The sequence below is a fragment of the Notothenia rossii genome (genome assembly GCF_949606895.1).
Source record: "Notothenia rossii genome assembly, chromosome: 10".
Lineage (NCBI taxonomy): Eukaryota > Metazoa > Chordata > Actinopteri > Perciformes > Nototheniidae > Notothenia > Notothenia rossii.
The window spans coordinates 15,393,690-15,409,554 of record NC_136908.1 but is presented as its reverse complement, the minus strand read 5'-3'; the positions used below and the strand labels follow the sequence as shown (position 1 = coordinate 15,409,554).

General features: G+C 39.3%; 1 protein-coding gene across 2 annotated transcripts; it reads right to left on the bottom strand.

Moving 5' to 3' along the window:
• Positions 1-2,122: 2,122 nt before the first annotated feature.
• On the bottom strand, positions 2,123-14,201 carry laptm4b (lysosomal protein transmembrane 4 beta). Of its 2 annotated transcripts, XM_079655053.1 has the most exons (8): positions 14,058-14,201; positions 13,875-13,976; positions 12,495-12,612; positions 10,152-10,225; positions 9,932-10,054; positions 9,479-9,577; positions 6,924-7,019; positions 2,123-4,061 (listed from the first exon to the last, which is right to left on the bottom strand). In XM_079655053.1, exons 2-8 carry the CDS (start codon positions 13,965-13,967, stop codon positions 3,987-3,989), a joined length of 678 nt encoding a protein of 225 aa, XP_079511179.1. In that variant the 5' UTR covers positions 13,968-13,976; positions 14,058-14,201; the 3' UTR covers positions 2,123-3,986. The 2 variants fall into 2 exon arrangements, with proteins under 2 accessions (XP_079511179.1, XP_079511178.1); XM_079655052.1 differs by having other exon boundaries at positions 13,875-14,156.
• Positions 14,202-15,865: the final 1,664 nt, after the last annotated feature.

Genomic DNA, 15,865 nt, shown 5'->3' with positions numbered 1-15,865 from the left:
GGGACCCCGAGACGAAGGCAATCCATCTCCAAAAAAATATTGAAATATATTTTACATTTCTATCAGTTTTTATATTACTGCTTAGTTTTAACTGTTTGAATATTTGTTTTGTTTTTTACTGAGAAAGTCGTGTTTATTAGGAACATGGGATTAGGTAAAGAAAATGCAGAAAAAGAGTAAATGTCTGCTGGAATCAGTGCAACATACTCTTTACAATGATCAAAGTAAACATCCGGAAATGCACTTAAATCATACCATTTTGGATCTTGCCTCATCACCATAATATTTTTATATTTTCTGAAGCATCAAACGGAAAGAATCATGAACTGGAAAGAGATGATATACTGTAACATAATCCCATGGATGTCAAATCAAGTTTCACAGCGTTTTGGCTCTGTCATCTTCCCAGATACCGACATAAGTCGTCCGTCATCCATCCAGTCGGTTTGACCCAGATGTTCCACTCACTGCATCCTTTCCTTAACTTTTTCTTTCTTATTCCCAATGATATTATCCTAGATGAATGTGCAGCAGATGAAGACATTCTAAAGAGGTTGCAGAACGAGATGTAATGTAGCCTCCTCCAGCACTGCATTGCAGGGCTACTGTACTGTTTACTTTTCTTCACTGTGATCCATATATCGTATAGTTTTTTCCAGTTAGAAGAACTTTGAATAAAAAATCAATCACAATCATAAGCCAACAGAGTGTCAAGGCCATGATGATCCATGGAATAAATACAATATTGATCATTTGTTTAGGAACATAAATTGGAGGGTATGTGTACTCGGTGAAAATGTACTGGGTGCCGAGTGCTTTATATTCTCACACACACCATTTATTGATCAAAAACTCCTCATTGATGCCCGGCAATGTCATAACACACAGCAAAATACATACCCTGACAAGTACCTGTTGTTTTAGTATATATTGTAAATAGTTGCGGGAACATTTAAAGGAGAACTTGAATGCTGATGGTTTCAAAAACCATTCTTTGGCTGTTGTTACTACTTTTTGAAGCTGATGCCATCATGCAAACCCTTTATGTGTAAACAACAAAGAAAAGGGACAGAATATGACCCACTTATTTGATTGTTTTCCCCCTGTGCTGTCCCAGTGAAAGCAGAAAGTAGGTGAGCGTGTCTGTCTGGTAGCTGACCTTCTGTCAGTCCCAAGGTAATGCTGGCGTCCATTTTGAGACAGCGGGGTAAATCCTCGCTGATCTGCCAAATTGTTTGTATCCAATGAGGGATGCTGCAGTTTGTGAAGGCAGCCGGAAGCACGTATGCATATCAGCAGCATGCATTGACAATTATTGTTAATAGATGTGATTCACTGACATTAAAGGTCCCATGTCATGGCCATTTCTAGTGATCATAATTCCATTGTTGAGATCTACTAAAATAGATTTATATTGTGCAATTTTCCAAAATCACATACAGCATCTCTGTATAGTATGTGTATTCACTCTGTCCTAAACGGCTTGTTTGAACTCCTGCCCCCCACCTCCCTATGAGCCCAGTGGCCGTCTGCGAGACAGCGAAACCCAGCCCGAACACACACACACCGATTCACAGCCTCGGCGCGTCTCGCAATCTCAGGGAGGAAAAATCGGCAGAGCTGCAGCTGAGAAAAGATTGAGTGTGTGGGTCTATTTGGACCAATCCACGGACTTAACCTAACGGCTCCGCGGGCGTAACATAACGGCTCCACGGATTGGTCCATTTGGGTATGGGCACGTCACTGTACCCAGGATGAAAAAGAGAAATCCCCAACGAGGCGTTCTGGGGCAGCATAGACAGGTCTTTAACTGGGTTAGAGATTTACTCGCTACAGGGTGTACTTTGAGGGTTTGTGACTTTGCAGACCGTTTACATGCCTAAAAACCCTCATAACACACAAGGGGACGGATAATAACCGGAAAAGCATGACATAAGACCTTTAAGTCCTTCAAAATACATAAAAGACCGCCTAATATATTCAATTTTATTCCTCATTTCCAGGGGTAATTTGAAATGTATCTAAATACCAGTAACTTCATACATACATTTTTTCACGATGAAAATCAAAACTCAAGTTCTAAGACAAACATTGACTCAATGAATAAACACACAAGCAGACACTTTGACCGATTTTTCTTTTTATTATTCAGAATGGAGACATGAGCTCATGCAGATCCAACAAGAGGATGTGTTTGAGTGGAAAGAAATGGAGAACAGTCTTGAAGTGATTCTAATAAAACGAAGCATCAGCCATCCACCGGTCCAGACACTGTACAAGCCTCTTCTCTAAAAACCCTTCAGTCAGTTTCACACATGCAAAATACTGATTTGGAGCTGATCATACTAAATACATGTTAGCTACAGCATACAAGGTCAAATATAAACATCAGTTCCCAGTGAGCTCACGCTGACTTTAAAGTGCAGTTACCTTTTCAGCTTTGTTGGATTTGCTAAAGCAGTGGTCATAATTCACACAGGGAAAAGCCCTTGAAGGGGCCAACCAATTAACGACTACAGTATTAGTATCAAATGTAAAACTAATTCATGGTACTAGGGAGATGTTGAATGCAATGTTGCATAGTCCGAAGGAAAGACCTTTTACAGTATATAGCAAATACTACATAGGAAATATTGGAAAAAGGGGATTAGGTGTGTCTAATATGGTTTGCTCCATTATTAATTTTCATAATTGCCTGAATACCTTTAGGCAAAAGACAAGCTTCTCTAGCTTCATATACTGTATATTGATTTTGTGCTACTATGCTAAGCTAAGTTTAGATTCAGAGCCATTCATTCAAAAAAGGTTAGATTTAAAAAAGGTCACCAGCACAGGAATTACCTCAACACGATATCGCTGCATAGGCAAAGGAAATGTTACTACATATAAAAGGAATTAGGAGTTACATCATAGCGTACACACGTACAGCAGCTCTTATAGGAAAATGCCCTCAGTCCAGCTAAGTTATCTCAACTAAAAAGATCAGATTACATGTAAAACAAAAACAAAGACGTTGAAGCTGCAGCTCGACGGGAACACAGGACGCGCGTCTCAACACACTAATGTTACATATTATAGATTTGACTGTTTGTGTATTGCCTTTTTGGATGTGAAACTGTAATATTTATGTTTGTGTGCTTCTATGAACAAGATCATTAATGCCACTCTTTCTCGGAACAGACAGGAAGGCAAACTGGAATATTGTGATGGAGAAGAAAGGGTGAAGAAGGTTTTCAACGGGCAGTCAACGGATCACAGGTTAACAGACCGTGTGTTTACATGGAAACAACAGGAAGAAGAAGTGGTCGAGGTTCTTTTTTCATTAAGATTTCCTGCAGGACAGACCATGAACATATCACAACAGGACAGCCTTTCACTATCACTTATTTTTCTCTCCGTTTTTTACTGTTATACAAAAAAGTCATACAAAAATACCTCGACATTACATTCAATGAAGGAGTTTGTCAATTTCGGAAAAAAGTGCTCTTGCATAACTGATCGATCTTGTATGTCGCTTTCCTTCTCACTCGTTCACTAACTCTCTTCAGGTAGTTTGTTTCTAGACAAAGACCACGAGGGAGATTCACAGTATCGGGGGGTTAACAGTTGGTGGCCAAACCAGTGCACGTTTCCCTCAAAGAAAAGTGCACGTTGAGTTGGGTCAGAGTGTTCAGGGGGAGCCAGAGTTTAGGGGGGGAGCCGGTGGAGTCGCTGCGATACTGTCCTTGGAGGAAGACAGAGGAGAGGGTAGGGGAGGAAATGACATCACAACAACCAGGGGAGATGGTGGGGGTGGGGGTGGGGGGGGGGGGGGGGAGAGTTGATGGAGGTCAGCCTAATCTAATATACATTTGGCGGGAATCCAAGCCTCTAAGACACTGTTTTGTCTTGTTTTCCAACATGTTCCAGCCAGCGTTTGGGTCCTAGTCGTGGGAGTGAGAGGTGGAAGGTGTTTGGGGGATGGGGTCCAACAAGGAGGACGTCTCTCATGCCTCCATATACTGGGGAGGGGGATCCTTCAGCGGTATAGCAATAGCCTCCTCGTACGGGGGCAGCAGAACCTGAAATGCAAAAAAAAAAAAAAAAAAAATGTCTCATTCGAAAAGCATACCAGAATGCATCTTGATCCATTACGATGAATGAGCCAATCGGCCATTCTTGTGGAAACTTTTGAACACAGAAATGGACACACTGAAAATCAAAGAAACAAATGGGCGTCACAATTATGAGGGGCAAAAGACAACTGTTCAATCCCCCCCATCATTTCCAAATGGGGTTTCAAGACTTGTGGTGCCACACAACATATCTCTTTCACTTTTCTTCTCAGAGCTACTAGTAGCAACACATTTAGCAACTTATTTACACCGACAGGATAAGAGTAATAAATATATATAAATAAATAAGAGTAATCGCAGTCACGTGTGGAGGCTCTCCCTCGCTGCAACCGACACAACCACTAAGCTTTATGTGTGATGACGTCACCAAAATGCAAACGAGCGTGTGCCGTTATCGAAGTATTTTTGGAGCGAGGGCTTTACACAGATTTGGCGATACTTTCCAACACACTACATTCAGTTTTACCACATTTACCTATTTGTTGCACTGTCTAGTAACTGCAAAGAACTGACATGCATTCTCATTAATAGCTGTGAAAAAATACCGGAAATTAAAGCTTTATCCACTTCCTGTTTTGTTTGAGTAAAGGCTGACGCACTTCCTTTGTGCTGTTAATCAAGCCTTTTCCACGCAGACAGAACTGCTAGTAAAAGCTGATGGTGTCATTATTCTACTCTACTGGTCCATTTGATTCCTCCCTTCCTTTCCATACATGCCTATTGTCACTTTAGTATAGTACATTTTATTTTAAATATGAAGATATCCAGAGACAGACTGCTGCAGGTTTCTTCTCCAACATCCACACACACATCCCTGTGCTTTAAAGGCCAGAGAGCCTTGCCTCTGTGAACGGTGTTATTAAACCAGCCCTGCTTCTAATTCAGAGAGCGAGGGCGAGAGAGAGAGAGAGAGAATATGCTCCGAGGGGATGAATTGTGAAGCAGCCAGGGAGGCCCGGCGAACACATCACTGAGAGGATTTGAAATGAAGCGGACAAGCAGACAGTTATGTAACATGTCCAGAAGAAGAGAGGACGGACAGAGATATATAGAGAGAAAAGAAGGGGGGGGGGGAGAAGACTCTTGTGCATTTTAATGGCGTTTATATAAAAAGCATGTCAGATAAGCAGCTGGGTACTTGGAGGCAGTAAAAAGCCATTTAGACACACTGCTGGCTTTCTAATAGTATAAATAGATGGAGACCTCTTTTCATTCACCACCGTGCGGAGAGGGAACGCAGCGATGAAACCATGTCATCACTTTTCATACTTTATGAGAGCTGTTTAACCAGCGTAAACGACGAGCCACAAGTATTCATTGAAATGAAATACTTCTCTTGTTAACAGCCTTCACTTTGACCTAGATGCCTCAGTTGTTCTGTTTTTAAAATGTTTCCTAATCAACAAAAATAAATATTAGATTTTTCTAGTATACAATTACACTTGTTTTCTGTCTCCATTAGTTTAATGATACATAAGGGCTGTCATCAGAGTTTCAGGTGAATTAGTTACACGGATGCTGATTAATTAATCCCTATCAATCCTATCAGATGAATCTTCTGTAGGAATGAATTGGCACTGGGATGAGAGCAACACACAGTAAAAAGGAATTAAGACCGTATTGAGTAACGCACATGTTGTTTACGCTGTTTGTATGTACTTTGTTATACATAAGAAATATATACCATCTATAATAATACACAAAATAAATAATAATACACTAGATGTAATTTCTTGCTTACTCTATCTAATTACATTCTCAAATCATTTCCCAATAAAGTATTTTCTAAACTGAGTGTCTCATTTCAAACGTATTGAATATATGGACACATGATACACAGTGTGATATAAGACCCTATGGATTACTTCCTGGGTCATGTCCATGAGAAGGACAAATGGACGGACTGATGAGGCGCTACATATTGAGACGACAGCAGGTGAGACAGATTAATGAGCGATTTGTATCAACAGGAGGATTACAGACAGACGGACAAACGAATGGAAAGCGTGACGAAGCTAAAGCCTCTCAGAAACCCCATGAGTCAACACTGACAGGGACCAAGTGGGATGATGGACGAGGGAGCCGGCCAATCACAGCTAAGGAGGATCTACAGCACCTACTGCTAGACAACTGAGATGCACCGCTTTCTGATCGACTGATAATTGGCAATACACTGTGATATGTGTCCTGATTTGATTGTGAAGTTGATGATGATATGTTTTACATACATGTACAGTATGCTCTAGCCTTTTCATTATTGATATTTAAACAATACAAATTAAAAAACAAATTGTCAGCAGTGAGATAATTTTCCATAGTGAACAGATTGCTGTCTTCCTTCATTATATGGATTCAGAAAATGTGTCAAATCTGAGGTTAATTCGTTTTTTCCCCGAGTTTAGCATTTACTGCTTTCAAAAATGTGTTGATTTAATTCTAAAACAATACATTCTGCTAATCTAAGCACACGTCAAGCTATGTAATCTATGACATACATATCACATTACCAGTGGTGTCTATAATTCTTACCTTGTACATTTAGAGGTATCAATTCACTGAGCTGCAATAATATACACAAGTACATACAATCTAAATATTAGTATAGGGTTATAAAACTTCACAAAGCTTTAGCCTAGTACATGATACACTTATTGAGGAGCACTACTTTTCAAAGCTGGATGTATTTCTCCCATATAAAGAGAACTGATAGCTTGTAAGCCACAAAAAAAAAAGAATGCTGTGTGAGCGCAATTATAGGATGATCTGAGTAAGGGAAATGTGTCCTTGCGGAGAGGGGGCGAGACTCACCGTGGTGTCATTGGTGGTGACATACACCAGGACCTCCGTGGTACCCCGGCCGCTCACATATCTGTAGCAGTTCCACACACAGCCAATCAGGTAGGCCTGTCCCCGGGGGAGTGAGAAAAGAGACAAAACAGTGACCTTTAACAACATCGTCCCCACTTTTCATTATTGCTGAGGCTGCTTGCCATCACCTCATCCATCCATGAAGGTTAGGGATGATGATGCCATAGATATGTCATATCAAGATTGGTATATAGGGTGCTGCAGAAATTAGTCCTAACCTGAAAATGAATTAGCATTCTTTTATTTATGGTAACCTAATGTCAAGGTTGATGTTTTTTTGTAATGGGTTTTTTGTACGATGCCTGAAATAAGGATTTACGACATGAAATATGCTCATAAAAGCACCACTCTATCAATTTCCTTTTTAAGTGAAGGCTTCAAAATTCCAAACAGTTTACCACTTGTGGATATTAAACGTCATCAAGCCAAACATGTTCACCATCTTTTCAGCGATGTTGACATTGAAGTTATTCAACCACATTTTTGGCTGGTTTATAGCCTCACATTATCCTTTTTTACTTCTTGCATTTACACTTTTCAAATCAGACGGTAGTGTTCATTTGTGAATATTATCTAGCTGTAAAAATAACATCTATTTGTTGGTCACAGAGCTTAATTTTGGCAATAATCAAAAAATCAAATAGGATCAAGCCATTGGCTTTTAGTCGACTGAACCAGGATACCAACTTCTGGAATGGCCTACACAAGTTTCTCCTCCCTGCAGCTCTCTTCTAGCTACCTTTTGGACATTACAGTTCAGGGTATATGGCAATTGGATAAAGTTGTACTAATGTAAGAATAATTTCCTGGACAATGTTGCCCTTCTTGGTCTTTCACCAACATTCAATCAATCAATGTTTATTTATATAGCCCAATATCACAAATGTTACATTTGTCTCAGTGGACTTCACAGTTTGTACAGAATATCAGTATGACACTACGACACCCTCTGTCCTTAGACCCTCACATCGTACAAGGAAAAACTTCCAGAGAAAACCCACAGTTTAAAGGGAAAAATGGGAGAAACCTCAGGGAGAGCAACAGAGGAGGGATCCCTCTCCCAGGACGGACAGACGTGCAATAGATGCCGTGTGTAAATTGAAAAGATAGTACATTTGCAACATAGGTAGTCCAAATGTTTGGAAATGCATGTGTGTATAATAGGAAGATGAATCCACGAGGATATCCATCCAAGACTTATGATCCAACATTTCAGCCAAGGCAACTGACCAGGCATCTCCTGCCCTCAGTAAAGCTACGGTAGCACTCTGGTGAGGTTGGTCTGACTTGGCAGAAGAACAGGAGGTTCATTGTGAATGTGTGCATGTGTGTGAGTAGCCTGCTGAGTCGCTGCCTCTGCCAGCAGTAAGCGCAACGGACCGACGAGGAAACCGGGCTGCCTGCTTTCCAATCACTTTCCATCTGCTGAGCCGCCCTCCTCGCTGTGACACCAACACTTTCAATCACAATGATGATGTGCTACGCTGGCACTATTCACTGATATGAAGTCTGCGCTCGACCTTCCTGCCCATATGATTCACATTTCTTTATTCATCCGCCCATCTGTCCATCAACATCCCTTTCTTCCCTCTCCAGCTCACCTTCCTGTCTATCTGTATCCGTCATTCAGGCAGATATTATTCTGTCAAGTGCAGTCAAGTGGAGGATGTTGGCTTCAGCAGGACCTTCAGCAGGCGTTGCCTGTGTGCTCACAGCTCAATGCGTCCTTGAGGTTTCAGATCTGGCCCTTTTCCAGGGAACTGACTCACAAACCGTCACTACAGTAGCTAATATATACAGTACAGTGCAGCCTACCAATACAAAACAGGTTCTATTAATGTTACCAGGTAGATTTCCGATTATATGAATCTATATTTGCTTTCAAATGCTGAAATGTAAGCAGTTAAACTACTGTGTGTCTCTCTGCCTGACACTCTTCTCTCTGTAAACCCAGCAGTGTATCTTCCAGTTGCTGCTTCCTATCATAAAACCCCGGCTCTGGCTTTGGATATCTGCCGAGAACATTTCCAATCTGAGCTTAGAGGAAAAACAACTTGATTTGATTGTACAGATGACTGAAACTTCCTGTCCCATCTCATCCCGGAGCCCCAGAGCATCGCTACGCCTGGAGAGTCACCCATGCATTAAGGGGGAATAAGCTTGACCGGAGTTGGTTTCCTGTTGTCTCTGACCCGCTGCTCTCTGGCTGTGAAATAATCCCATGAAAAACCTTGATAATGGGAAAGTTCACACTGGCAGATTCATTACACACACCATATGGTTCGTAGTGCATGATATGCGCACAGTGTGGACTTCATTTACGTTGCAATATGACAAGCACATCTATAAAAAGCTCTACAGGGAACAACATGTTCAGTGAGTGTGTGTAATGTGTAGACATGTGTTGCATATATTCATTTTCAAAGTATACCATTTTCTATTCATGTTCAGATGGATGATGTGGTTAAAATAATGGGTTGAATCTATGAGCTCACCTTGAAGGAGAGGATGCAGCCAATGAACAGCAGGACTGCAAAAACTAGGCACATGTTGTTGGTGGACATGATGTCCTCTTTGTAAGGGAATGTCCCTGGCTGAAAGAGAGGGATACAAATAAAAACATTTCAGGAGTGAAACAAAAGACGGAAAGTTTCCTTTAACAAATCAGCATCTGACAAAACTTTCATTCCTACAAGAAATACACTCCTAATCAACATAGCTAAGACGTGTATAATTCCTTAGTTTTCACTAAACGTCCCCTTTAGCAGTGCTTCAAATCAGGCAGTTATCACTAAATATCAAAGCAGTGAACCATTCCTTAATATAAAATGTGTTGCATTGTAACTTAGCTCTACATATATACAATATTTCAGGAACAAAAACCACCCTGCAGTTTTAAAATACGTCATTAAAAGTAGGAGTTTTGATAGTAGGTAAGTAGTTCTCACCAGTTGCTGGAGGTAGTCCTGCACCGTGTTGGGATAAACAACAACACTAATGGCTACCAGTGTGTTCAGGGCAAAGTCGAAGATTTGGTAGCAGAAGAACGGAATGATCCAAGCAGCATGTTGCTATGTGGGAGGGATGGAGAATAGATGAATAAACTCAGAGTTGTTTCTTAAATTCAGATTTCTGTTTGAATATCATTTGTACTGCTTGTGTATTTACCTTGTAAGCACCATATGTTGCCATGCCACATATAAGAATCATGAGCAGGGATATCGCAGTGGCTATGCAGATATCTGCAAAAACAAACAAACATAACAATATTAAAAACAGATGACTCGTGACCCGCAGTGACTGACGTAATCCAAAAGTCTTTAAAGGAACTGGATTCTACAAAACAAAACCCCGTAGGTAACCTCACTATTTTAAGCTCAATGTCTGCTCTGGTCAAAAAAACATGATCAGCACGTTGTTAATTGTTATGCAAGTTGGGCTGAATGTAACTAAATATAAAGCCCCTCTGACTTTCACATTACATCTTAGAAGACTGACTGATGAGATGCTCCTAATTACACTTTAGCAAAGTTTTAAATGTTTTTATTTATAGATTAATGGCTGTCTTTTATTAACCATTTACATCTTATTGTTTTACTATAAATACATTTATGGTAGACATCTTGCATTTTCCCTCCCAAGACATCTTCATGTTATTTATAAAAGGTTCAAACTTTTCATCGCATTGTTTTTGATGGTCTTGTTAAAAAATATGTCACATTTACATTTAGCCAATGCTCACTTTTTGTATTAAAAGTCAATGAAGAACATTTAAGTGAATTGGAAGTGAAAATGAAAATTCAAGGGATAACAATATTAGTTAATATAATTAAAATAGATAAGGACATTTATGTTATTATATCAGATTAATATTTTAATTATTTATTTTATTCTATTAATAATTCTAATTATTATTATCATGCTTTTTTTTTGTTATTACATTCAGTGTCTTTCATAGTAGTTTTTGTGATTTGGCAGCAGACATTTGTTAATAAAGCCAATAAACGCCTATTGAGTTTAATTAAATCTAACAAAGAGGGATTCACAGACATCAAGTTAAACAGGATGTCTGCCTTGTGCAGTTTGGTGAAAGGGATCACTATGCAACATCGGCACTTATTGAACTTGGTAATCAGACACAGAACTGACAGCTAAACAATATAATCAATGAATCTCTGGTCATCTTTGTCTGCATTATTAAAAATGACAAAACATACCAAATTCAATGACTGAACATAGAAAAATAATGAAAAACTCATTGCAACTTCTCTATATCCTCATGACTGAGCAGCAGTGATTATTTCAGTAATGATACTGTGTTAAAACCCAGGAAATGATGATACCATACCATCTTAATCCCTTGCAACACACTAGACACAGGGACAGATGTTAACACATACTATAAATAAACGATACATGCATAAATAGATGCACTGCCACCCTTCGCCCAACACAGGTCATCTACACAATCTGAGCTACGTTTCATTAAATTCTGCATATGGTCACAGTGAGTTTGGAAACCTGCCTATTACAGAAACCCAACATCAGCTTGTCTCCATCTTTTCCTGCTGTTTCACAATCTTTGACTGATGCTGCACAACCAACAATACCATCAGTCAAGATGGCCGTTTTAATCAGAAAGAGAACTGGAGCAGTCGTTTTTAATCAGAGTAGCTAGTGACAGAGACTGTGGTGTTCCAGAGGTGACTTTGATGATAATAGTAGCTGGAGGGGAAATACTGAAAATACACATGCACACTGATTTGTTCTGTGAGGAGTCGGGCCTACTCAGCTATGTCTGTGCTGAGAGCAGCACTCTGGGAAAAAGAAGCGGTGAGCAGAAAGGAAAAGGGATTTTAGAACTGCAAAAACACACAGCGCTTTAAGGACATGCTGATGATAGTGGTAGTTAGTTACTGTAAAATGTTGACACTGTTTGAATTTGTTTTAACAGTCTTATTAGATATATGTGCCAAAATAACAATTGGGAGATGTAAAATATTCTACTTAAGTATAGAGATGAGATCATGTGTTGGTTGACTGAATGCATCGAAGACAACAGTGTCACATTTGGGGATTTTTGCTGTTGAAATGTTTTTGCCATTACATGTCACTAGGGTCACTCGTAGACCCGTTATCTCAGAAATCGTATATCATGCAATAAAGTTGGAATTAATTGTCTTTTGTGTTATTGTGGTGGTATTTTTCTGTTGAACACACTGTTTAAATGAAATGACCATGCTGTATAGTTGACAACTAAAGTAATTACATGAATTATATTGAATATTTAATGACATTTGAAGAAACAATTTGTAAAATACAGACACAATTAGTTTCCTTTTAAACTGAATATTAAAATTAAACCCTTCAGAATAATTTAAACTACTTCTATGAAATCTTACACAGAAAATCATAATAATACATCTTGAACATTTAATTGAGGAAGTCTAATCAAATATACAGAATGTAACGCGTCAGATATGATACAATAAGGGGATTATTTGCACTCACTTGCATCGTCCATCACGTCGATGTCAGTCCCCAGCTCAGAGCTGGTAAGGTGGTAGCGGTATTGAACCGGGTCATTGAGAGCCGACAACAAGATGAGTAGAACCACCGCATTGATGAGCTGTGGGAAAACAAAGATCAATATTAATATTACATAGCAGAGTTATTCATTTGTACGTTCTCGGATTCACTTTCAGATAATTTGATCAGGTGGATCAGGGTTCCTTCTTGGAGTTGGATGAAAGTAATTCAAATGGAAAAGTAATCTCGGGTTAGGTAAAGGATTATTAGACAAGGCTTTTGAATTGAGTTACTCTGATTTGATAAAGACCAATTGTGTGGTTAGATCTACCGGACAAATGTCCTATAGCTTCATGAACAATTGATTAGGCTGCAACTGGCTATTATTTTGAACTATTACATTCCTCAATTATTATTTTTCTGAATAGAAATGAAATAAAATGGCCACAAATCCCAAATTCAAAGAGCCCAAGGTCACATATTCAAATTGCTGCTTTTGTGCAAATTCCAGTCCAACATCCAAATACATTTCATTCCCAATAATGGCAGTGGAAAGCAGTAAATCACCCGATTAGAGACGCTGGAAGTGAATAAAAAAAAACACTTGATTATCACAATTTGTATCAAACACTGCCTGTTTGAGCAGTCACATTGATAGCCTATGGTATTTGGTGAACTGTTAGACAGGTGCAGTAAATCATCTGTCCAACCAGCTTTATTAGCAGAAATGACCACATAAGTCTTATGTATGTCACTGTGGAAAGTAAAAGCATGGTATGGAGGTAACAGTGTGTTTCTTTGTGAGGCCTTGGCTCTCTTTGAACACAGAGTTGTTTAGTAGTAGGGTCACAGAGAGAGGGGGACTAACGGTTACGAAAGGTCAGGGATTTAACAGGTTTATTGCACTATGTTTAAAACGTTACGTTATCCTGTGGTCCTAAACTGAAACAAACTAAAATACAAATGTAGGGAAAAAACCTATGGGATGTTATGGTGATTTTATTTCAGCACAACAAAAAGTGTAACGTCAAAGCTTGAATTAATAACGGCTACAAACTGTGCTACACAATACATGTTGTTATATGGTTATTTGTTATTAAAAGATAAATATATAACGGAAATAGGAGTCAGTTGGCGGTTAATAAACTAGCAACGTAGTTACATTCCATTACTCTTTAAACCGAGGGCATCCTCAAAATGGCAATTCCCAAATGAGTGAAAGCGATAAACAAGTGGAAAAAACAGCAGCAGCTAGCTAACATAGCTTTATTGTGGTAAAACTCAAATGAAACGTGCATCTAATTTTCCACCCTATTTGTTTTAATTTTGCACCTGACATCGAGTGAAACACCTCACACTTACCATATACCATATTCCCAGAATAATGGTGCCCGTCCGTACATGGCAGCAGAGGCAGCAGCTCGTCGAGTACCACCGGTCCCACGGCGAAATCATGGTGTTATCCTGCTATGAATTTCAAGTTATTTCATGAATGCCGCCGAAAATGAATTATTCAACGCTACAGTGTCCTAAAAAAATACGGACCGCTTCTAGTTCCGCCGCATCGAGTGTATGTCAGAGACGATGTTCGGATGTTTCCACTGGTGGAGGAGGACTGGCAACAAGCAGAGCCTTAATCTGGCTCATCCCGGAGTCACGTGACCAGGATTTTCACCGAGGGATGCAAATAACATATTTCAGTTCAGTTATTACATGATGCTGTCACACACTTACTCACGCATTTCCTGTGGGGACCGTTTGTTATTGGGAGAAATTGAATAATTTGGCCTACTTTACTGTTACAATGAAGCACCCCCGAAAATGTGTGTCAAAACATTACCATTGCCTTTTCCCTGGATGTGATTGACAGTGTGCTCAACACTCAATCAGTCCTTTTTCCTGTATATCATCAGTGTGTCAGAGCTAAATTGTGGACCTTGACAAATTGTGACTATTTATGCACAATAGAGACTTGAAATGAAAACATGTTTTAGTAAAGTTAAATCTAGTTTAAAAACCTTCTAATCTGATGTTATCTTTATATGATGTATAGTCCTGCATTAACTTGTGTTTAAGAGTGATTTTTAGGAGTCTCTAGAATGATATATTGTGTCACCCTTGGATATACTGCACACAGTAGGCCTACAGAGAAGAGAAAGAAGAGAGGGTTAACAAATGTGGAAGATCAGTCCTCTATTCTTGCGAATAAAACATTGATCTCAAATCTAGTACATCCATGGACACACTTTTCATTTTGTGGTTGTATTTTTGTGGATACATATGTGGTATCTCTGGATGTATTGTTGTCAAGTTGGATGCATCTTTGGGGTTCAGTTTTTTTGCCAGAAAGTGTGTTATACAACTATAATGTTACTGTGATGTCCATATTGTATTTCAAAACTATAATACATAGTGAAATCTGTGTAACGGGTCAATATGTCTGTGCCCTCATGCAACTGTTACACTTTTCATAAAGCAAAGGACATACTCTTACAATTAGGCCGGATGACCAATCAGTGTCCTGTTTTTATAAATCGATATATTCTTGACATGAGGTAATATGTCAATGAAACCTACTGAGATGTCACCATTCTTTTTGAATATCTGTCTCAATGTAAATGACTAAAGATTGCTATGTATTAATGCCGTGTTTGAACAAGAGACACATCTCTAATTTCATGTCAGTTTTTCTCTCTGTCGGAGCAAACATCCAGGATCAGGCCTGACAGATGGGCCGGTGACCACACACTAAGCTCTGGTGGGTGGACCGTATCATCGTCACATTAGGGGATTTTCCTCTCCTGCCATGACTTAATACTGACCAGACTGCCACCTCTTTAAATAATGGAACACAATCTGAAGAGGACATCTCAAGCTGATGTTCCATTTTCTTCAGCTTCAACCCGTTTCCATCAAAGAGAGTTTTTATGAAATTTGTAGTCGTCTATGTAGTCATACGTGCAGAGAGAGCTCTGACATAACGACAAAGCCTTTTAATCTTTTTTTTCTCAGAGCTGTTGCAAAGTGCAAAACAATCCCAAAGCCAGTGTTTGGGTGAACTGTTTTGTTAGTTCGGCTGTATAATTTCACAACAATATACTAACTGGGTTCATCATTACAATATGTGAAGCCTATGGGTTTCAGACACAGGGACTTTTGATGAATCTTTTTTTAAACCGCATTAGCGAGTAACTTTTTTAGCAGGGCTTTGAGCAACTGCAGTAACATCCATTAGAGAGTGACCTTTACTATTAATATATCTGACTGTCACATGAACAAACAAGAAAGAGGGCACAATAATCCTCTGGCAGGGAAGAATAATGAGAAAAAAACCTGATATCCCCCTAAAGTGA